The 23,658-nt window shown below is 41.5% G+C and overlaps 1 protein-coding gene across 4 annotated transcripts in view; it reads left to right on the forward strand.

Moving 5' to 3' along the window:
- Nucleotides 1–23,658, forward strand: part of cfap54 (cilia and flagella associated 54) — a 50,282-nt gene that overhangs the window by 9,723 nt on the left and 16,901 nt on the right. For all 4 annotated transcript variants that reach the window (XM_088645750.1, XM_088645752.1, XM_088645751.1 and 1 more), the window contains exons 13-46: nt 132–223; nt 749–886; nt 1,345–1,495; nt 1,895–1,959; nt 2,216–2,344; nt 2,694–2,853; nt 3,387–3,476; nt 4,630–4,751; nt 5,002–5,178; nt 5,586–5,678; nt 6,137–6,322; nt 6,762–6,901; nt 7,121–7,268; nt 7,834–7,989; nt 8,458–8,580; nt 9,134–9,271; nt 9,670–9,817; nt 10,796–10,882; nt 11,433–11,559; nt 13,757–13,871; nt 14,844–14,947; nt 15,449–15,643; nt 15,947–16,104; nt 17,097–17,290; nt 17,528–17,758; nt 18,282–18,466; nt 18,868–19,003; nt 19,273–19,381; nt 19,829–19,984; nt 20,203–20,403; nt 21,069–21,156; nt 21,532–21,711; nt 22,347–22,413; nt 23,160–23,360. In XM_088645750.1, the coding sequence (XP_088501876.1) occupies nt 132–223; nt 749–886; nt 1,345–1,495; nt 1,895–1,959; nt 2,216–2,344; nt 2,694–2,853; nt 3,387–3,476; nt 4,630–4,751; nt 5,002–5,178; nt 5,586–5,678; nt 6,137–6,322; nt 6,762–6,901; nt 7,121–7,268; nt 7,834–7,989; nt 8,458–8,580; nt 9,134–9,271; nt 9,670–9,817; nt 10,796–10,882; nt 11,433–11,559; nt 13,757–13,871; nt 14,844–14,947; nt 15,449–15,643; nt 15,947–16,104; nt 17,097–17,290; nt 17,528–17,758; nt 18,282–18,466; nt 18,868–19,003; nt 19,273–19,381; nt 19,829–19,984; nt 20,203–20,403; nt 21,069–21,156; nt 21,532–21,711; nt 22,347–22,413; nt 23,160–23,360 (4,790 nt within the window). The remainder of the gene's footprint in view (nt 1–131; nt 224–748; nt 887–1,344; nt 1,496–1,894; nt 1,960–2,215; nt 2,345–2,693; nt 2,854–3,386; nt 3,477–4,629; nt 4,752–5,001; nt 5,179–5,585; nt 5,679–6,136; nt 6,323–6,761; nt 6,902–7,120; nt 7,269–7,833; nt 7,990–8,457; nt 8,581–9,133; nt 9,272–9,669; nt 9,818–10,795; nt 10,883–11,432; nt 11,560–13,756; nt 13,872–14,843; nt 14,948–15,448; nt 15,644–15,946; nt 16,105–17,096; nt 17,291–17,527; nt 17,759–18,281; nt 18,467–18,867; nt 19,004–19,272; nt 19,382–19,828; nt 19,985–20,202; nt 20,404–21,068; nt 21,157–21,531; nt 21,712–22,346; nt 22,414–23,159; nt 23,361–23,658) is intronic.

Below are 23,658 nucleotides of genomic sequence, written 5' to 3' on the forward strand. Positions count from 1 at the left end.
GAGTCAGAGTAATTGACTATGATCATGAAACCCTTCTCAAATTGTGACTGGATGTGTTTCTCAGGTAGTATCAACACCTTCTCAGTATCCCAGTATGTAACAAAGTGTTTTGTTTTCTGTTGCATGAGCAGAGAGAGACAGGTCTTCAGGACCAGTGGTGATGTCTGATGACCTCCTAGCCCTGGCAGAGACTCTATATACCTGTGTCTGTGTCCAGGCAAAGGTCAGTGCTGTGAGACAAATCGGTTATATTTTTCACTGTTCCATAGTCAAGGCAAAGTCATTTTGGTAGGCTCTCAGTAAATTGCTTCAGCTGCAGGGTGTACTTTTTGGTATAGGATGCAGCCTCGGCTGGTTTCCTTACCTTTTATGAAAATTGCATAGAATTCCAATGGAACAAGTAATAGATTTATTCCATGCTGAACAGAGAAGAATGAAAACACAACATTTCAGCTGTGGAGCCTTCTTCACCTGAACCGTTTTGTTTTCTTTCTTCTCTTTTCAGTATGGAATAAACCTATTACTGGTTCCTTTGCAGCCTACGCTTGCTGACGCAGCTACCCACCTGAAATAGAATTCTAATGCCCACCCAAAGAACCTGTCACTTTTATATGTTCACGATATGTATTGTTATTGTTATGTCGATTTAATTGGTATATTTGGCACATCACAGATAATGCCAGTAAACAGGCATGTTGGGTTTATTTTGTTTTGTGTGGTCCTTGTTGCCTACTGTGTTTTTTGACAGGGCATGGCACCAGACCTGGACCTGACGCTGGATATCCTGCTGTTTCTGTGGATGAAGTGCAAAACTGTGTTCCAGAGAGTCCAGACAGGACACTCTGACCCCATCCGCAGTCTGTACAAGCTGGACAACTGCGACAAGGTGTGGAGTTTACACCTACACCTTACACTGTAACTGGAGATTTTGTTTAAAAGATGCACATAATTGTTTTACTGTTTTGTGTGGCTTTAGAGCCCTCAATACGTGTTACAAGGTTATTGAATAGATGCGTTTACATTTTGAAACTAATGTCTTGACAGTTTAAATATAAGGCAGAATAGGTGTGTATGATATAATCATTTTAAATCAAAACTCTTCTACTAACCCCCAGCCCCTTAAGGATAATTCTTTTTCAAAGAACACTGTCTAATGTATGTTTTATTATTCCAGTTTTACATTTTCTCTTGGTGTATTGTACTGAGCAAAGTTTGATTTATGTCTAGATCCCAGCACTAGAGTAAGACTTTTTTACTTCTCCAGGCATTTGACTTATTAGTGGAAGGGACTTGATTGAGATCTGAGATCATTCCATAACACTACCCCCATCTCTGGTTGTGCAGTGGGTGCGGCTCCTGTGGTTGGTCAGCGAGGCAGCTCACAGCTGTGGTTTGGCACAGACTGACCCTGCAGTCATGGCAGAGCTGTCCCTGAGACTGGCCGTGGCGTTGGAGAGCAGCGCAGACTCCACGCTCAAGTCAGGGAGGAAAGCAGGTACAGTGAGACTGATGCCACACTGTGCTTTTTACATCTTACACAGATGGACTGCATTGCAGTAAAAACCAGCCTGATCCTGTGGTAGAATTGTTCTGGAGGTGGTCCTAGATAATCTGATGCTCCTGTTCAAGACCAAGTTCTTTTCTTGTGTTATATAATTTATATAAAGGTTCTCTTCCTAATCTATTTCCCCCTTTGCATCCATTACTTAACTTATTAGAAGAGGTATATGTACCACATCTCTCTTTCACCTAATGAGATTTTTACCACTGGCATGATGTTGTGGGCAGATTGGACTGAATCATATGGAATACTGTCACATGAGCGCACTGCACTGTAAAGTGTAGGTCAGCATGTATTCCATTGACAGCGGGTGTGTCCTTTCTGTTCCTTTAGGAAGAGCCCAGGACAGTGGCGCTGGTCCTCCGCCTGACCCCACCGATGTACTTGGCATTCTGAAGGTAGATTGCTCACAGTTTTGGCTTTCAGTCTTTCTAAAAGTAGAAGTGTTAATTTAAGATAAATGCGTTGTAAATTATCATTGGAACAAATAAAAGGTTTATTCCATGCTGAAAAGAGAAGAAAGGAAACACAACTTTTCGGCTGTGAGGACTTCTTCGGCATTTATCATTGCTGAGATTGTGACGTTTTCTTGTTTTCACAACCTGCACTGCTGACCAGTCCAGAGTATTGATGATCCCTTTGTGTCTGTCACAGAGGACTCCAGTGGAGCAGCTCCAAGTGGCCTACGATCTTCTGGAGAGGGCTCTGGAGAGTGTCACCTGGGGCAGAGCAGTGTCCCCTCCTGCTGGGGCCGTGGGCGTTGCCGACACTACGCAGCTGCAGGTCAGGACAGATCTGGTGCTGTTGGACGTCAGCACACCTGCGGGCACATGTGCACGCTGCACATTTTCACTTGTGCACCTTTTGGCATCGCTACTTTACAGCCAAAAGGAAAGGAAATAGTCCTGGTTATCTTAAATAAGCAAATTTACTTACGTTATAAAAGCAAACATTTTACTTACTTATGCTAAAAACATTTACAGTACTATTACTTGAACTTAAACGTTTGCTATAGTATTAAATTCTTAAATTATTGGGAAAATTCATCCATTTATTTTAGTTTTCCAAATGCCATAATGACCTGTGGACATTCTATATCATTTGGCCTTTTCTCCTCCATGTTGACTGTCAGTGTATGAGGTCCACAGTCAAGGAAGTGTCAGATGGCCACAGCAGCTCATTTAGGACAGTCTGCAGCCCAGACATACTACAGCTTTTCACCATGGACCTGCACCTGGAACTTCTCAGTGTACAGCACCGTATTGCCATTAAGCTCATCAACATCTCATCTGGTCAGTATGGCCTTCACTGTATAATAACATTAATAATCAAGTGAGTATGTTCTAGGGTCAGCCAGTCATCGACATTCCAGTGCCTTGCTCATTGTGCACTCTTCTTTCTGTCTCAGTTTAATAACTGAGGCCAGTATTCATATTTGATGAACACAGAGAGGGTAAGTCTCTTCTCTTATTTTGTGTGAGCTGAATTCTTCTGTCTCATCAGCACTGTTTTTGACTATGCTTTTTCTTCACTGCATCATGGCAGAATTACTCACAAAGTTCCCTGTCAGTCTTTTATCAGTTTCTTTAGTTCTCCCTGAGTACAAATTTTTTCTTCCTGATTTGCAGTTCATTTCTGCACTATAATAACAAAACAGCATATCAGCTATTTTTACCACAAAACCAAAACAATTTTCAACTGTTCTGACCTTATCATAGAACACAACAGAGTATTTCTAAAAAATCACATTCCCTATACTACAAGAATGAATAAAACAGATGTTTGCACAAAGGTTAGTCTCACAAGGTCTTCCTTTCACCTCCAGATCTCCAGCATGTGGATAATAAGAGCATCAAGTCAGTGCGGTTATCTGTAAATGTGGAGCACCCACATCAGACTAACAGTACTGTAACAGGTAAGACACAAACTGGTGTTTTACTATTAGCAGAGATTATGTACAGTATATCCGTCAGTAATGGGCAATATAAAAATGTTATTAAATTTCAACTATTTTACAGCTAATATGCAATGTATTTCATAATATCCCTTCATGTTGATCAAGGTTAATTAAGACAAGACAATGTAGATTAATGTGACATCCTTAAATGCAGTCCCCTTCCAGTCGTCCACCAAGTTTGGGTCAGGCTTTGATACTGACAGTAAGCTGAATTGGTATCATAAAGAAAGCAGTGTAAAGAGGACAATTATTCATTGCAGCAAAACCAATCCCAGAGAAAAACTGACATTATGGGAGAAAACGACATTACAAAAGACAGATGTATTTGATTAATTTGTTTAATCATTATACAGTTTTTGTTTCTTAGCAAACATCACATAGAAGATACAATTCTAAGCACATTATTTCAAAATCTTAATTGTACAAAGCATTTCAGGAGGCTAGTAATATTGATAAGCTATAATAATACAAACTATAATAATATAGCTAAGGTCTAAACACAAACAGGATTGCAAAATTCAGTCTTGTAGCAATTGTTTGTTGGGATTTGGATGAAGTGCACGAAGGTCATACATGAGTATTATTTTCTTAGCAGTCAGAGATTTGTATAGCTTATACACCTTGAGTGTGGAAATTTTCTCAAATCCTCCTTATTTAATGATCTAAACAAGAATAAGATTACATCTTTACTGCATAGTTCTCATGCTTCCATAATCTGATTCATAGCCTGCACATTAGTCTCATGGTTTTAAATGTAGTTTTTCATGGACAGGGATTTGAATATCACGATTTAACTTACACTGAAAGCACAAGATGGCAGTGATTTTCTTCTAAAAAAAACACCAACAAATTAAGCCTTATTCACAACGTCTTAACTAAATTCCAGGTTTGCCTGGATTTAATTTCTTATAATCTGTGGCAGATCCTCGATATAGTTTATCATGGTAAATGCCTCCCACTTACAGTACTTGTGAAGAAGTTACAGTATTGTTTAATATTTTAACATATTATTGTTATGTATTATAAATACACATACATGTATTATACTCTGTTTAAAATGATTATCATACATCATGGTGACTCTGCTGATGGTGTCTGTCAAATCCTGCAGAACCTACACTGCTTGAGAAAATAAAGAAGAACAAGGTGTGCAGGGCTCTCTTCTTGATGCAGAAGGCCTTGTGCTCCTCAGGAAAAGAGCAGACCAGCTCTGCAAACAAGAAGCTCCTGGAGGTCAGAAAAAATCAGCCTTGTCTTCTGTCTCAGCTTAGTTCATTTTATACATGCGCTGTTACCTGGGACCCTTTGAAATGTGCAAAACGGGAGGTTTCCACTGATAGAAGAAAGAGGAAACAATATACAGTATATCCGTCCATGAAGTGGAAGAGAAAGATCAACTTGGAAACTGTGCTCCAAAGAGGAATTTAGTCCAGTCCCTTTGAGAGTCTTTCAGCTCTGTGTTCCCATTTTGTGTGTATTTCAGGAAGCTGTGTCTCTGTTAGAGAAGGTAGACATAGAGGAGAAGAGGCTGCTCATTGAGAACAGTGTACAGAAGGGGAGGAAGGAATGGAGGAATGGGGTCCCGCCAGCCCCCATTCTGTTATCACGAACGTATACCTCCATGACCTTCATGCCCTCGCCCTACAGCCCAGCCCAGCAGGTACCGGAGGGAGGGAAGGCTGACCCATTCCTCGTCATGCTCTGTCCCCCTGGTCTTTGATGCCCAGCACCAGCTCCCTGTCCTGCTGTTTAGTTGATTGGAAGAGGAAAGGAATGCCAGTTCAAGATTTATTTAAAGACATGTATTAGAGGAAAATCAGACAAATGCATGTGTAAAAAGTTGCTTTAATTCTCCCTCCTGCAACAGCATGAATTGTGGAAGGAACCTGAATGGACAGAGGTTTTGGTGCCAATAGGGTTCTTAAGTAAAGCTGGGATTTGAATCTGCATGTCTATATTTAATGAATCCAAATCTTTAACTTAAGTGGACTTGCAATTGCACATTTGTAGTTTTAACAATAAGCCTTGCTGTTTATGTGATCAAGTGTGCCGTTCCCCTCCTCCAAGGTGTGTTGGTACCTCATCTTCGGCCGAACTTCAACAGGGAGCAATCTGAAGGCACGACTGAGTGACTGCCATCTACCAGGCACAGGAGAGCAGGTCAGGACCAGCGTGGTGCTGCTTTTGTTTCTCATTCTCTCTGTCCCTTCATTTCATCCCTTCTTTGTACATGGGGCCTTTGCTCTGACAATCAGACTGGAGGTGATGCAAAAACATTTATGATCAAAACTACATTTTGGTAACTTGATCACACTGTTATGTAAATTATTATAAGAAATAAAACTGCATAAAAACAGCATAAATAGGATTGTATATTTGTGCAGTAATGTATTTTATATGGGAAAACCTAAGTTGAAATCTAACTGAACAGATTATTTTAGATTTTAATAACATAAAAGTGGGCTTTCAGGTTTCAGAGACACTTAAAAAGTATATTTACTAAAAGTCAATTAAGGTGATTAAATTACAGTGTATTTCATTTTAGATAGAATGAAGACAGATGATTTAATTTTTCCCCTGAAAATAGCTCATTCCACTGATTTGCCCTTGTCTGTCAGGTCCCTGCTGGAGGGGAGTGTGTGCTGAGAGTACAAGGGCTGGAGCCCAATGAAAAGTACATCTTCGCTGTGGCTGCATATGATGCCAGTGGAAAAATGATTGGAGATGCCATTGGAGAGAGCACTAGGCCTGTGTTAGCATCCCCTCCCCTCCCCCTGCTTACAGCTTGGGCACACCTGGCACAGGTACAGAAACATGACTTAAGCAATTTAATTATCCCTCCGCACACTGATTCCTGAGTCACTTAGTCAGAAGGTCATCGAGTGGTCAGCACTGAGAATGTAGTCTTGACCAAAGCTGTATCGGGTTTTGTAAGATCTTTATTTTATATATTTTTTAATACATGTAAAACTGTGTCACGTGTAGACTGCACAATTCTGTCATCTAATCACTGAAACCATGTGTATTTGTGCCATCTTAAACAGGACTTATTTAAAGCTAAGCATTTTATTGCTGAGAAAGTGGTGCTGGCAGTTGTGATTAGTATTAGCATGATAAGCTGTAAAAAGCTTCTTTTCCTATTCCATAAATATAAGTCAAAACTGTTGTTTCAGAGTAATTTCTTATAGGTGTATTTAGATGTTGTCATTCCTTACAGTCTGTGGTATGTTGTGTGTATTGTAGGCAGCTTATGAGACTGGGCACTACCCTCTCTCTGTGAAGGCCTCTGGAGTGCTGTGGAAGCACTTCACACAGACCACCAGCCCTGAGGCAAAGGGACTTCCAGAGCCTGGGGCCGGCGCACAGCAGCCCACCCAGACCAGGTGTGGGAATTATACTCAGCATGTCCACTTTCCTGTTTTCGCTGAGTTTTAATGAGTCAAGTGAAGGAGAGTGTTTTGTTTCAAACAAAAGCTGTGCCTGCCCATTTCTCTTCCAGTTGTGTGCTGTGTGCTTAACCACGGCCTTCCTGTCCTGTGTCAGCTGCTCCGTTTCACTTCTCGTCCATGTCTCTGCCTCAGTGCTGACCTCTTTACCTGCAGGTTGGTCTCGGAGGCACTGACCCAGGCCTCCCCTCTCCTGCTCCAGCTCTTCCTCGGCACCATCTTCATGCAGACGGACGTCCGTGTCCATGAAGGGAAGCTCTTCTGTGACTCACTGTGTGATGGGGGCCCACTAATTTGGGGACAGGTACAGGGGGTGAAGGGGCTGGCTGCAGGCAGGGGTTAAATCAGGTTTTCAAATTGATTGCACATTGCAAGGAGAACTGTTTTGAGCTATGATTTGGTGTGACCTTTCAAGGGGCATTTGGATTTCTATTGTCTTCTCAAATTAAACAACGTATTCCTATAGTAAAGTATAAAGCCTTTTCCAAGTCTTGTCCCTTGATCTCTGCAATGTGGAGTAGTAGTCAGGTCTTTCTGTTCTTACAAGTACTGCACTTGTCTGAGGCATTTATAGTATGGCATTACTGATATACCTCTGACTGTGATATAAACTATGGTTCAAAATACAAAATGTACTGTTGCCTTCTGTATATGTACTCATTTACATTAGCGCTGATTCTGTGATGTAACTATATCAATATCTGTTCTACAACTGCTTAATCTGTAGAAATAAGCAGTACTCGGTACTGTTATGTTAGTATGCTCCTGGTGTACTGTAGCTGTGGTTGCTTATTTAAACCCATGAATATAAGAGAATATAGATAGAATTTAACTATTGTTTTTTTTTGCCATTTCTGTGTCGCTGGCAGGTGGCTCGGCTGGCGGAGTGTGAGCGAATGCTGGTTGCGCTGGATTTGGCCTTGTGGTTGAACGACAGCAGCGTCGCCCTACAGGCTGTTGTGGAATGTTATGGATTGCTGGCCCCTATCATCTACCACAGGATCCCATCTGATAGTGTTGTTGAGGTACAGTACAGCATCTTCATAGCTCTGTTTACAGATACAGGCCTTGAACCGTCGTGTATGACGCAGCTAATTGACATACTGGAGCATGGAGGTAAAAACGCAATAAATTAATATTTTTAGTTCACACATAATCGCACAAAACTGACTGCTTGAAAAAAAAAAGAAGAAAAAAATGGTGTATATGAAAACATATGGTCCCTATGAAAACAGCTAAAGCTTTAATAAATATTTTTAGAATAAGTATCTTATTTGTTTGTAACAGACTCTTCTTCCTTGATACTGTAAGAAAAAAATAATTTTCTTTAGAAGCGACCCTAACCTCCTCTTAAATGCAGTAGCCTGGGACAAATCTTCACGTGAAGCTTTCATAACTCTGCATGATTGTATTGGCCTGTAGAGTTCCAGGCATATTGTAGCTGTACGCCTGTGTAAACCGAGATGTGGGACACTGTTTTTTTGGTGTTGCAGGTGCTTATGAAGTGCCTGGCAGTGTTACAGGAGTTGCCCGGAGTGTTTAGACAGAAACGCTCTGTGCCTGTGCAGGAGTCACTGCAGCACATGGTAGCATGTATGACCTACTATACGGCCAAGGTACCAATACCAGTCTGTGTCCTTCTCTTTAGTGAGCCTTTTCAGTCAGCCAATCGAGTAATATTTTAAAGCATATCTTCTCATATTCTCATATTACAGTAGGTTACAGGGTGACCATAACAGCTGCTAATAATTACTATATTCTCATACAGTAATACAATGAGCATCTCATTGAAAGTTTTTTAACTCTTTTGACTTACATCCATAAATTAGACATGTAATCAATGAATTTTGAGCAATTCAAAGCAGTGAAGTCTTATGCATTGCCTCATTATTGGAGTTTTTAGTTGCTAAATTTACTATATCTGGGAAATCTCTGAGCCTCTCTTTGATTGGAGTGTTATTTCTTTACAGTATGTTAAGTAAATCTTCCTGAAATGGTTCTTAAACCTGATTTCATGGAAGGGCTAAGAAAGGAGCTGCTTTCAAACTTTTGGGACTTTGGGTATTGAAGAAATAAAGGTGGTTAGATGGATCAGCACGGATAGTTTAAAAAAAAAACTATGAAGAAAGAAAGACTGACCCCATGGCTGTGTGTGTGGATGCCCTTCAGGTGCTGCGGTCTTGTCAGGAGTACCGCTTGGCCTCAGCAGTGATTGACATGGGGAAGAAGTTATTGCTGGAGTCCACAGAGAGCAGCGGGTCCACCCTGGGGGTGCAGAATAAACCCCCCATTGCTGAGGAACAGGGGGTACAGTCTCCCTCTTGCTCCTTCCTTTCTCTCTCTCCTCGACACAATCCCCTAACGGGTGGACCTTCTTTGTTTAATTGTAGCCATTGCCTACTTTCCAGGATGGAATGCAGTCTTCCTGTCTCACACTGCCTTTTGCTCATTCTAGCAGTAGTTCATGTAGTTTTTTTCATTTAACCATCTTTATAATCATTAGGTGCTATTTAAACACGTCTCACCCATCTTTAATGATAAATGCTAAATGGCACAGCTGTGTAAGGAAATAGAATTTGCATGTTTGCATGTACATGACTGTATTATAGGATGTAATTGTTCTCTAAATCATTCTCTAACTCATGCTAGACTGTTGACTTAAACATGATATGCTCTGGATAAGAGTGTAACCGCAATACCCACAGGCTCAGAGGGAGAGATCACAGAAGAGGCCAGCAGCAATGCAGCCCGAAGAGGAGATGAACGAACAGCTGAAGGCCCTGGAGGCCAGCGTACTGAAGACCAGGAGACTGGGCACCATCTTGCACCAAGATACTAACAGCTGGAACAAAGGTGACAGTGCCTCCTCACACCTGTACAGAGCACTGCTCTTCCACATTAAAAAAAAAAACTTGTACTTGTACCAATTGTGGTCTTCAATATCATGGAAGAACCGATAATGATAATTAAAAATACTTTATGAGTTTTTCGAACAGGTTGGCAGAGTGGTGCAGCGGATAGCATTACTGCCTCACAATGCTGGAGTCCTGGGGTGCTTGCTTGCTATCAGTGTAAAGTTTGTACTGTATGTTCTCCCTGTGTTTGGGTGGGTTTCATCTAGGTGCTCCAGATTCCTCCTACAGTCCAAAGACATACTGGTAGGTTAATTGGCTCCTGGGAAAATTGGCCCTGGTGCGAGTGTGTGCGTGTCTGTGTTTGTGTCTGTGTGTGCCCTGCGATGGACTGGCATCCTGCCCAAGGTGTATCCCACCTTGTGCCCTGGTTGCTTGTCAGGATAGGCTCTAGGTCCCCCGCAAACCTGAATTGGATTAAGTAGTTAGAAAATGAATGAATAGATGGATATGCTTTTGAAATTCAACATCTTTAAATAAGATTTCTTGAAATATACAGACTTACTCTTTTATAATCTATGTTGTTATTTTAAGTAAATATGCTCTTGTCTGATACATATGGTATTTCAGTGTAGCTTACACGTGGACTGGTCAGACCTACTGTATATCCTAGAATATAGTTTTGGGACAATTTGGGATGGATAAATGATAAAAGACCCTAAAAGCCTATGTCTTGTGTTAGTTGCCTTCACAGCTGTACAAGAGCTTGCACAAAAATAATTTCTTAAAAATATTACTAGTATTGATATGTATATAATTTAGACTACAGCGTAGTAGCAATGAGTAGATTTTGGAGAAATCTATATTTTTATTCTTAAATACTTCTCGTGGTGTAATTTGTGTTCATTTTTCTATAAAATAATGTTGTACTTTCTGTGACTTTTAACCCTGTCCTACAATAACCTTTATTGATCTCCAGGAGTTCTAGAGCTGACAGGCCAGGAAGAGCCCTCAGTCCTGTACTCTGTCATTGCCACCTATCAGCTGAAGTCTGCCTACAAAGAAGGTACAAGGGGATCCTGTCCTATTACTTTGCAATGTATAAAATAGAAGCATTATATGTCTCTGTTTCAGTTTCATGGAGATTCAAAAGATAACGTAAACTGTTAACCTATGTTAGTGCTCTATGTTGTAATAATAGCAAAAAGTCAGTGGATGTACGTTTTTCTCCCTAAAAATAAGTGCATCTAAAATGTATAGACAGTATTGTGAATTAATATTTTTTCAGTTTAATTAAACATTTTTTTAACGAGAACTACTCTTAAATTTGGCCTTTAAAGTTATGCAGATGAATCACTTAATTTAAGCAATTTTAACTGAAAAGGTGAATGATCACATAATATTAATTAAAGCCCAATATAATCATTCTAGCCACCTCTATAATATAATGTAGTTTAGGTTATTAACCAGCATCTTAGACCAAATCTTAACCCTGAAGAAAACAAAGCTGGACAGAAAATGGAAACTGCTTGGGCAATTGATTCTAGCGGACCTACTAATTTAGCAGTTGGATGTTCTGACAGTCTTCCCCAGTTCACATGTCTTTGTTCCCTCAGTGCTGAAGTTTAAGAGGAAGGCTCGGTTCCTGGAATTTGCAGTGCAGCTCCTGCAGAGAGCTCTGGCAGAGGATCAGCTAGACCTGCTCCTGCACTGGGGCCTGGAGATCAATAGCTGGCTTAACAGGTGAGCTCATGTAAACAGGACATACTGTAACAGATAGGGTACAAAACCCAAGAAGAGACAAAGAAACGGAACAATATACTGTATTTTTATTGATGGAAAAAAGAAGCGCAACACCTCCTCCTCCACACTCTGGCCCTCCTGTCTGGGTGGAACAGGCTGAAGAGTGACTCATCTGTTAAGAGGACCTGATGCCACTGCTGATGAGTCAATCGCAGCCTCTGTCTGGCCTAAGCCAGTCGGGTGTGATGTCTAGGAGGTGTGAGCAGAGAGCCTTGCTCTAAAACCAGTAGCATGGAGCCCCAATGTCCTGTCACTGATGCAGGCATTGTGTCTGCCAGTAGTATCAGCAGCAGTACAGATGGCAGATCTGAAACAATCTCTTAGATGGACCAGTCTGATGTGTCGGTCCTGCTCTGGTGTGGTCACTCGAGGGCGACTGGATCTTGGATGGTCATCTGTCCTGCCAGTCTGCTGAAACCTTCTCTGCAGTCTAGACACTTGAACTTGAACTTGAACTTGAACTTTATTGCCATATGTAACCGGTACTGGTACAATGGAATTCTTACTTACAGAAAGTCTCTCGATTGTAAAACAAGTGTAAAAAACAAAACAAAGTGCAAACAGTGCATCAAGACAATGTACAAACAAACAATAGACAATGTGCAAGTAAACATGTAGACAGTTTGAATGTAGTGGAGCGGCTTACTCCATAGTGACTGGCAACGCTGGCACATGACATGCCTGCCTGCAGCATGCCAATAGCCGTCTCCCTTGCTTCTGGTGACATTAGAGACATTATGGAATGCACAGAAAACTGACTAAATGTGGCCTTTTTCTTGCAGTGACCTAAGCTTTGAATTAAGGCCTTTTTAAAGGTGGCCTGATCAGGCATTGTTCCACCTGGACCTCGTTGGGTTAAAGTGCACCTAACGAGTTTTCGTGTGATTGGCAAGTTGCAATACCTCACTGCACAAGCTGTATTGCTGGTCAGAGGGCTTAAAACAAATTGACAACTTTTTGTGAAAACACATAAGTTTTAACTATAGTACTCTAATTCCAGAAAATGTTGCCTTTCTTTTTTCCATCAATATATGTTGTCACTAAGATACACTACATTACCTTTACACATGGTACTGTACAGTATGTAAATATTAATTACTGTAAACCTACAGTATAATGAACTCTACTGACTTAGAGACCTTGTCAAAGGACCTAATTACATTTACTGTATCTACCATCCCTGCCATTGCTACATTGACTTCTACAGTATGTACTTAGTGTTCACCTCCCATCATACCTTTTGTTTTTGTTGCTTTTTTGTGCTTTTCAGATCTTTTATTTGTAACTTTTGTGTTGATTCTAGGTTTCAAAGCTTGCAGGGAGGATGCAATGACATGATTAATGATATTGATGACATAATTAATTACATTTATTGTGTTATTAATGAAAAAAGTCTATTAGTCTTGATCGGTTCTACTGTATATAATATATCTGAAATTGGTTTACATAGAAACAATGCTGGGTGATTTAAGTAACTGATTTCTTAAAATAAGGTGATTAGAATTATTTTTCAAATACATAAATGATTGCATGTAATGTCACAAGGAAAAGTGTTTACCAGAATTAAAGGCTATGAATCCGTTTACATTGAATTTAATACAATGATTAATAGGAATATGAGCTAGTGGCAAAAGAGCATTAGGGTTAATCTATTTACTATTTCAGATGCTGTTCTCAATCTGTACTTAACGAGGTCTAAGTAAATTTTTATGCTTGAATTGAATGTGGAACAACACCAGCTGGGCTATCAGTCACAAACACACCTATTATATCGGACCTAACAAATTTAGGCACTACTTGAGATGGCAGTATGGGTACTGAATAGGGCTCTGGACTTGCCGCTGGAAGGTAGAGGGTTCATGTCCTAATTGGGGCACTAATGTTGTACTCTTAAGCAAGAGACTTCACTCAAACTGCTTCTGTAAAATGCCTGGCTGTAAAATTGTGTTCATTAAAACAATTATTTCAATTGATCTTTTAGCTATGTTTGTGTTAGTGCTCTTATTACGATATATGGAAATTGCTTGTACCTGTTTGAAGAGGCGATTGTAAAAAGGGAGATCGATGTGAGGATTTCATGAATTTGAAAAAAGTGCTTAAGAAAATCTCCACTGTGCATAAAACTACCCCTTGGCAGGCGTGACGAGTCACTGACTGGCATGAAGAAGGCTCGGGGCTGTGAGAGCCGGGGACAGGGAGGTGGCGGTGTGGAGCTCAAGAGGTACACTGCCACTGTGACGGAGTACAGCAAGGTGAGTGCCAGAGGGACAGGGCACTACAATGACCGCCATGAGTAGCTCTCTGCTCTTTTCCTTTATAATCAGAGCAGAAGGTGATGAGCAGAAACAGTTTCAGCTGTCTTGCTTGCATCTTCTTTTCCTCGAGGGCCAAAAGGTAATTTCCCTTATAAAAAAGCTTCCTGCCGGTCTTGCCTTGAAACGCCCCATTAACCCCAAGATCTAATCATCATAAACATAATATCAACCACATTTTAATTTGAGATGGTTCTATACACCTTGTGTTTTAATATTTTTAGTATGTTTTTTAATGTTTCTGAATGATGCTTGGCTCGAGCTACAGTACTTAAGGTTTTACAGGTGTCTTCAACTCATGGCTAAAATAATGTTACTTTATTGACTATTGAAGCCAAATATTTGTTCTCTGAAGCCATTAAAGGCTCAGTAGGAATGATAATCAGAACACCCTGCCTCTTTCTATGTGTGGAAACCTCTGTGCTGCCTAAAATAAATCAATTTACTGATTGTGGATTTGAAATGTCTCATGCCAGGTTCACATTAAGGTTGTAAACCATACAGGAAAGTCCTCCAATCACAAAGTGAATGTTGTTTACACTCAATGAACACGATCAGAGCCACCTGCATTAGAACCCCAGAGCTCACCCAGAGTTAGCTACGATCCCCCTCAGCAAGAGGGGCTGCTCCACAAATGTCACTGTGCTGAGGAATCATTGCATTGATTTTTTTTTTTAACTAGTCCTCCGTCCAGGTCTGTTCCCAAAGAAATGAATCTAGTTATCATGTTGGTGCCTGTGTAATATAAATTAAACCTTTTTAAAAGCCTGAAACCTTTCTTAAGTTAATTTATCATTATCCTTACTACTCCTCCTAGTGTGATCAAGAAAAGTCCTCGTTTTTGGGTAAATCCACTTGACCCACTCAGATTAGACTGCTGCTGCTAACATGGGTCTGTATGTGTATGTGTAGAAACCCAAAGCCCCTCCAGCCAATACCTACTGGGGTGAGAAGAAAAAGAAGGAGTTTGTGCAACGCAAACAGCTGGCTATGCCGAAGGGACCTAGCAATGTGAGGTACAGCTCTCTATGCTCCTGCTATCCATCATGTTCTCTGACATTGCACAGTCCCATTGATGACTCTGCATATATCTGTCAAAGACTTTCTTGCTTTCCTTCCGTAGACCCCATCATCACTGTTGCGGTCTCCACACTCCCACAGCACACACTCACGTTCTTTCCACACTGTCGCTCATCTCTCTCTCTTTTCCATCACCACCCACTGAACTCTCACTGCTTTGTAGCAGGCAGTGCAAAAAGCCTTGAGGTGTCCTGCATGTATGTAGTTGTATTGGCTCAATACCGGGAAAATGGACACAGTTTTGGAAGGTAATTTCACCCTTTACTTTCACTTTTTCTGGTATGCGGTATCTGGCTCATGTATATCTTGGTATATTCATATCTTTTTTTATGTACCAGTTCCTCTGTCTCTCAGCCTCTTAGTGGAAGTCTTGTCTAGCGCGCAGTTGTGTTTTCCTCTAACACCTGTGCCCTTTCTGTCCCTCTGAATGTGCACAGGGAGTGTCGCCCTGTAGAGACTCTGCTGAAACTGCTGGCACCCCTTGTTCGGGGGTTCCGGCGACGCCGGCGGCTCCGACAGGTCTGTTCAGATGAATGGCCCTGGCGCTGCCAGCTGAACGCCACCCTGGCCCTGGCACACTTCACCCTCTTCCGCAGGAACCTGGAACAGAGGCAGAGTGGTAACACAGTCAGGTACAGAATAGCTCTAGCCCCCAGAAGCACACGGACTGAAATAATATCCTGAAAATATCATAATGATCATTAAAATGAATCACTTCTTTTTGTTTGTTTGTTTGTTTGTTTGTTTCAGAAATTGATATTTTTTCATACCCACTGTCAGGTGTTTAAGAGAAAAGTTTTTAAAAGGCGAATCGGTTTTTGTATTAATCATTTTAATCACGCAAATTTAGAATAATAATAAAATAATCTACTCTTGTATGCTGCTAGTACAGTTTGATGAATAGTGTTGAAACATATTTCCTTTCCTGTGTGCAGCTATGGCCAGCTGGATCCTGTGCTCTTCTCTCTTCCTCATGCTGGCACACTCGTGAGATGGAGCAGTGTCATCCACCGCAGACAAGCCCTCGAGCCCCCAGACACCCCCATATCAGCCCCCAGAACACCCCAGAAACCAGTCCCACGTAGACAAGATGGTACCTTTCTCAATTCATCTCCACCACTTTTGGATTTCAGTGACTGGGATAATTGTAATGCATAGTACTGAATATCCGAAGTTGAATGTTTTCCTGCATATAAAAGGAATAGCCATATGGCACTGCAGCCTGTCCAGGCAAGCAACGGGTGCAAGGTAGGATACACCCTGGAAGGCACACCAGTTTATCGCAGGGCACACACAGACACGCACACACTCACACCACAGCCAGTCTTCCCATAAGCCAATTAACACATACAATTATGACTGGGAGCAAACTGGAGCAGCTGGAGGAAACCCAAGCGAAAACAGGAAAAAAATACAAATTCACCCCAGGATTTGGGCACAGGGCACACTGTGTGGCAGCAGTTCTACCCACCGCGCCACCGTGATGCCACATTTTCTAAATCAATATGACTGTCCCTTAGAATCTTATTTTCATGCCTCCTACCGTCTAATTTAGTTTGAATCCTTGCTAACTTGTAACTTGTGCTGATTAGATATTGCTGGAGCTTGTTTGGAATAGTATTGTAGTCTACCCTGACAGACTGAGCTGCCAGGTAGTTCCTAGAGCATTGCTAGGGTTGCTAGATGAGGCCGTCTATGGAGGTTTGGATGCAAGAGACAAAAGTTGCCAGCAGATTGCTTTGTAGTTTGGTTAGGTTTACTCCTTTTTTCCTGATTGATCACTCCATTAGCAATTCTCCAGTTTGTGCATATCTCTAGAAACTACTGGAAGAGTTCTATTAAATTAATTACAATTGGTAAATACAATCTGGTCCCTTAATTCATTTGATGAACTCACTTCTCACGTCCCTGCCTGATCACTTATATAGTGTCACTGTTGACTCATAATGACTGCTGTGCATCACGCTATCAGTTCCTAAGTGTAGAACACTTTGGAATCCCATGAGATTGAAAGTGTTATACAAATTCAAGCAATTAGAATGATTAATTATTGCTCAGTAGAATTTTCTCCCTGTTTCTGTGTAGATGTTGGTCTGGGTGGAGGCGAATCAACAGAAAGTGAAATGGATAGTGATCAGGACACTCCTAGGACCCAGATGACCAATGAGACTGACTCTAGCTGTCAGTCCTTGGGGCTCAAGGCCGCCCGTCACAGTGTCTCACAGGCACAGCTACTTGACACTCTCGGCAAGACAGCACTGCACTTCAGGAGGGCCATGGTAAGATCTTCATGTCCTTCTCCTACCCAGAGGTACACTTGAGTTGTACAGCAGTGCCCTCTTAGTCAATCTCGTGGGCACACATCTTCTCACACGCAGACATTGGTGCGATATGGCACCAAGCATGTTGTTAAATATTGGTAAATAAAATGACTGCACGACATTAGCTTCTTCCAAAGGTTGTAAAGGTTTCAAATTTCACAGTCCCAAGAGAATATTCTTTATGTCCATGCCCAGGTGTTGGCACATCGGGGACGGCACTGGGCATGTTTGCAGTGGGTGTGCCGGACACTGTGGGACCAGTTCACCCCTGCAATTTGCATGCTGGAGCATGGCAGCACCACAGAGCACCCATTCCCCATTTCCCTGGAGCAAATATATTCTACCCTCACCCCTCTGCTGCTTCTCGCTTCCGAATGCCTGCTGAACATGATCCAGAGACTTCAGGAAGAGCCCGGCACACAGCAGGTATGGCAAACCCCTCTGTACAAGGCTAGGAGAACGTCAGTGAACCTGTGTATTCAGTAGACCGTTAAAAGCACCTCAAAGCAACCAGATTTAAAATAGTTCAAGTAGGCAGCTACGTCAGCATGCGTAGGCTGCAAATGAACAAGTAAAAGGTTTTTTCCATGCTGAAAGGAAAAGAAAGGAACCACTGTGTGTGTGTGTTTCCTTTCTTCTCTTGTCAGCATGGAATCAACCTTTTACTTGTTCCTTTGCCTAATTTAAAGATTTGGAAAAAAAAATAAATGTAAACCATTTCAAACTTAAACAAACTTTACATGATTGGGTAAGTGGGAGAATAAAACATTTTATCTTGTTGTTTCAAGATCTTGATGAATCTTGAAAGGCACTATATAAAAGGACTTCATATTAAAGATGGGAGTTGGATTCAGTAGTTGGTCTGATTACTTTATTTCTCCCAGTCATACTTTATACAGCGGGTTTGGCTGAGGTCTGTGCTGTTCTTGAGTTGTCGCTCTGTGGACAGGCCTGGGCTGATGACGCGGAGGGAGCAGACTCCAGCCTACACTTCTCGCGGCCCCTGGATGACGGCACTGTGGTGGACCTGCGATGGGTGGGTGTCCTCACTCTGCGCACCCTGGAGCTGCTGCACCAGCAGGGGAGATGGGAGGGCCTAGCGCACCTGGCAATGGTCTTCAACACCATCACGCAGTGAGTAGGCAGCATCCCCTCCGTGCCATGAGCCGCCCTGTGCTTTTCAATTCCTTTCTCTGCTGCTTCTCACCCATTCGGGTTTTGCACTGCAGTGGTGGAAGAAATGGGTCCGTCTCTATTTCTGAAGTGCTTTGAGATTTAGAATGAAAAGTGTGAAAAACATAATAAAAGTTACATACCAGAGGAGGTTATTCGGCCCATGTAGCTGTTTTAGTAGTTAATTGATCTGAGGATCTCATCCAGCCATTTAGTGAAAGAAGCTTCTACAACATGGCTAGGTAACTTGTTGCAGACTCACACAATACAAGTTAAAGGTGCAAGGACTGATTATTTCCGTTTATCTCTGCCTGTTTGTTTGACTATCCCTATGTGTCTCTCGCGTGGTCTGCATGTCTCAGTGAGCGGTACACTCACCTGATCACCCCACTCCTGGTCCATGCTCAGAGACAGCTGCTGGAGAGGGTCACCCAGTTCGGTGGTCCCCAGCCCCCACAGCCACATTTCGCCAGAGCTGAGGAGGAAACAGGAGAGAGGGTAAGAGCTCCGGTGGGATCTTAAGAGTAAGAGTTCATTTCAGGGTAAGAGTTTATAGAGGTTCTCTTAGTTACAGTCAAGTACAGAGTCCCAATAATTTTATAGATATAAAATCGTACTTGCCTGGTGAAAAATACTGATGTCTTTACAAATCCACACCAAACATACAATCACCTTCGCTGTCAGGACATGGGACATGAAACATGTAACTGTTCCAGAGAGGAAAGCAGTACTGTAGTGCTTATTTTGAGATATCTGTTGAGTTTCAGATCACCTGCAGGAACTTCATAGGCAAGCAATTAGTCATCAAGTCAACCTTCCCAGAAGAGATCCATCCAGGCAGCCACATCGACCCTGGGGGGCATGAGATATTCTCAGGTAGGGAGCCAGACTGTGGTGTTCACAATGGAGGAAGAAGAAAATCACTGACGAATGGAAGAAGGGTAGTTAGTGCCTTTTGGCTCATCTTGCATGATTTTTGTCCATTTAACAATCTCTTCTAAAGGTTTATTTTCCCCCAAAATTTTATTCTATGCTATAGCGCAATGTTATGTACTGCAAATTATTTTACAGTTTTAACATAGAAAATCAATCTTACTGATTGATCTCTCTGTTGTTGAATTATCTGAAAGTTAGAAGAACAGTTGTGATGTAAAGCATTACATGGTAGTTGATTGTATATATTACATAAATAAATATAAAATATACAGTATATTTGTAAAATATTTAGTGTTTTCAAGCTAGGACTTTACTGTATTCACTATTTAAGTCATATTGTCCCATTATAAAAAAATGGCAGGTGATGTAATTTTGTTTCTGCTGCAGAAAGGAGCAGGGCAATGGCACTGGTGTCGGTGCCTTTGGATGTGGCAGACACATTGCGCTGTTTCCGAGAGACGTCGGGGAGGGGGCATTATCATCACCGGGCACTCCAGCACAGCCGCACCCTGCTCCTGCTGCTGCTGGCACACGCACAACAAGGTGAGACACCTGCACTCAGAGCACTTACCTGAAGCCTCACAGTTGTTTCTAGCATATCTCCAGGGTTTGCGTCAGTACCTGTGTGCATGTCAGTGACCTGCGGTGTGTTGTGTGCTACATATCTACAGTATGTGTATAGTATATACACATTTTTAATATTTTAATCCAAACGTCTTGCTTATGTTTATACTGATAGCACGTGTGGTGTTGTCTTTCAGGTGGGGAGCCTCAACTCTGCAGGGACAGCACCAGCCATTTCCAGGGGAAGGTGGAGTTCAATGCGGCCACCATCTCTGTCCCCATCCCTTTCCCTCCGGACCTCTCCTCTGAGGACTTCAGCAAGCTGAACACCATCTACAGCAGTCCTCTGCCTCACTCCCTGCTTGCTACAGTCATCACATCTTACAACAATGCCATAGGTGAGTCCACCTGTTTGGATGGAGGTCTACCACGCTATGAGTGAACATAGGGTGACAAGTCCATTGCAGGGAGAGTCCAGATCCTCTTTAATGTACAGTAGGGAGCTATTACAACATTCACCAGAGCTAAATTCTTTGTGGCTTTAGGTATACAGTACAGGTATTATCTACCAGGATATCCCCCTATAACACATGCTCCGATATTCTGGGTAATGGAATCCTACAGGTTTTCAGTGTTTAATTGTCCAAAACAAATAATACACAAATCTGTTGAGGTGTTGTTGGGCAAAAATGATCAAAAACATTAAAATGAGATGGTTGCGCACACTCTGCCCTCTAATTTTAAATTCTGTCAATGTATTAGCATACAGTAGCCTTCAGCAGTGCATGGACTATACATTAAATTGTATTACATTATATTGTTGGCACCATAAAGCTAGGGAGAATGTATAAATTGGTCATCCTATATAGTCCAGATGAATTGTTTATATCTTAAAGAGATGTGCAAAACCTGCTAAATTCATAACTCTAATGACCCAAGTTGAAAAACACAGTTTTGGAATGTCTTCTGACAGATTAAATGTCATACTTTTATTTAGAAAAGTCCACTTAAAGATGAATGTCAGGAGAAGGCTTAACTGATTTTCCTTTCCTTTTCAATGAAGAATTTCTCCAGGCTAATAACCAGAACTCTCTGAAAGTCCAGGCTCTACATGAGCTGGGAAACCTGCACTTTTATAGTGGGAACAAAAGGTACAGTACAGTATACAGCCTTATAATGGAGTAAAATATAGCGCTTTATAATATGAGATATATTAAGTGGGTTGTTTTTCACTGAAATATTTAAGAAAATGTCTTGTTTATTTTTAAGAAGCAGTTATATGAAATTAATATTGTGTTAAAATTTCAGCTGAATTAATTTGTTTTCTTTTTTAATTATATTCCTTAAATCTAATGTTTAGTTTTTGCTTAGTTTTTTCTAAACCCATATCTATGAAGAATTAACAATAACCTAAAATGATAACAACTGCAATAAGTTCCAATAATCAGAGTGAAATTAGCTTAATCAACTACAGTACTTTCTTCTCAGATTGTACAGATCATTAACTCTTACTTTTAATGTCCCAGGGCTTCACAGTCCTGCTGGAGCAAGGCACTAGACAGTGCCCTGTGCCAGCCAGGAGTCCTAGGTTCCTGGGACAAGAGCTCTCTTTGCGTGGGAAGCAGTTATCTCCCCCAGCATTTTCTGCGCCAGGCTGGCATCTGGGGCTGTCTACAGGGAGCAGTACTGTCAGCCAAGATTGCACAGTAAGTTATACAGTGTCCAGACTCTGAGGGGGTGAACTGTCTTTGTCATATGAACTCTCTGAACAATCATGGGCTCCATATTCTAAGTGCTTCTTCCAGTTCAGGGTCAGGATGGAGCACAGTTTGGCCACAAGGTAGGGTACACTGAGGATGGGATGCCAGTCTACCATAGCCCTGACAAACACACACACACACACACACACACACACACACACACACAATCACACCAGGGCCAATATTCCTAGAAGCCAGTTTAAGCTAAAAGGGATGTGTTTGGACTGTGGGAGGAAACCAGTGCACCCCGAGTAAACCCAAGCGAACACAGGGAGAACATATGAACTCCACACAGATAGTACCAAGTCCAGAAATGAACCCTCGGCTCCAGGGCTGCGAGGCACCAATACTAACCACTGCACCACCATGCTGTCCAGCTCCATACTAATCCTAGAAAAATGACTATATGACAATAGGTGCAGAATATTGCCTGCCTTGGTATTTGACTTTTAGTTTTTCAGTTTACTATGTCAATATCATTAAAAGCAGAAGGAAGAAATATGGTTTGTATAAAAACAGCAGCTCTGTTTTGCTATTTCATGCTCCTAAAATAGCTGTCCATCCTTGGTGTTCTTCTCCAGGTATATCCTGACCTCAGACATCAGCCGGCAAACGCACTGCTGCATTCTCTCAGCTCAGCTCTTCAAGGTAGGCCTGGTGACATGTTACTGTCTGCAGCAGAAGCTTAATAAAGTGACAAACGAACATACTAGGAAAGCATTTCTTCTCACAATGCAATTTATTGCATGAAAGGAAGAAAATAAATATCTTAATTAGAATAATCTATTTTTATTAAATAAATCCAATTAGAAATATCTCAACCATTTTTTTGGTAATGTTTATTGCCATGTGCTTGTCAACATATTCATTTTGCTACTACAACAAATTAATTCATTTAGCTACTAATTAATTTCTTTTTATGGATTATAAATTAGTGATGTTCCATATCTGACCCTGGCTCTTCCTACAGAGGACTTGGCAACAGCTCAAAATATCTCACACTTAATTTACCTATTCTTTTGATTCTTCTCCTGACAAACATAAGAGAAGAAAACTATACACAGTGAATGTAACTGTCCCCTGCTGTTACAGTTACGTTTTCTGGGTATGTTTATTGCCCTGAAACATTGAACAGTAAGGATTGCAGTAGTAAGGATTGTTATTGATATAGTTTTTGTTAAATGTTTGATTCATGATTTTGTCTTCATATGATTGGCATATGTCCAATTGATAAAGTCATTAATATGATTGTGCCATAATTGCAAATACAGTTTTAATGGTCTCCATCCATTCATATTCACCCAAAAACAGCAGGGGGCAGTTACATTTGCAGACACTGATTTATAAATGGCCTTTTTTAACCTCTTTCCCTTTACCTGTGTCCTGTTCTGCAGGCTCTCCTCCGGGGTTCCTTGCCTCACCCCCTGTCAGACTGGGAATATGCCTCCTATGGTCTAGGCAGGACATGGGACTGTCCAGAGCTCATCCCTGGGGTGGAGCTGTTCGCTGAGCCATTCAGAGCCCAGGTCAACAGCACGGTCTCCAGCTTAGCATTTCTGTGTCACCGCCTGCACAGTGCTGGACATTGCCTTATGGTACAGTGACCCAAGCCTCGCCTGAGCACTCAGTATATGCATGCCAACACACACTCCTTGCTATCCACTGAAGCCAGGAGAAGAGCAGGACAATTAATTATACTGGATTACAATATTGATTCTAGATAGCCAAACACACTGCCCTTTGCCTGCAGCGTTCTACTGTATAAGATAATAGAAGTAGTCTCCGAAGACATTTGGGGTAGATGTTGATGATGCATTCTGATTAGTACATCAAGTGTAGAGTGCTGTGTTATTGTGCAACTCGGTATGATATGGAAAGTCAAAATTGAAAGGA

This window comes from Lepisosteus platostomus, chromosome 9, assembly GCF_059453375.1.
Source record: "Lepisosteus platostomus isolate fLepPlt1 chromosome 9, fLepPlt1.hap1, whole genome shotgun sequence".
NCBI classification, from domain to species: Eukaryota; Metazoa; Chordata; class Actinopteri; order Semionotiformes; family Lepisosteidae; genus Lepisosteus; species Lepisosteus platostomus.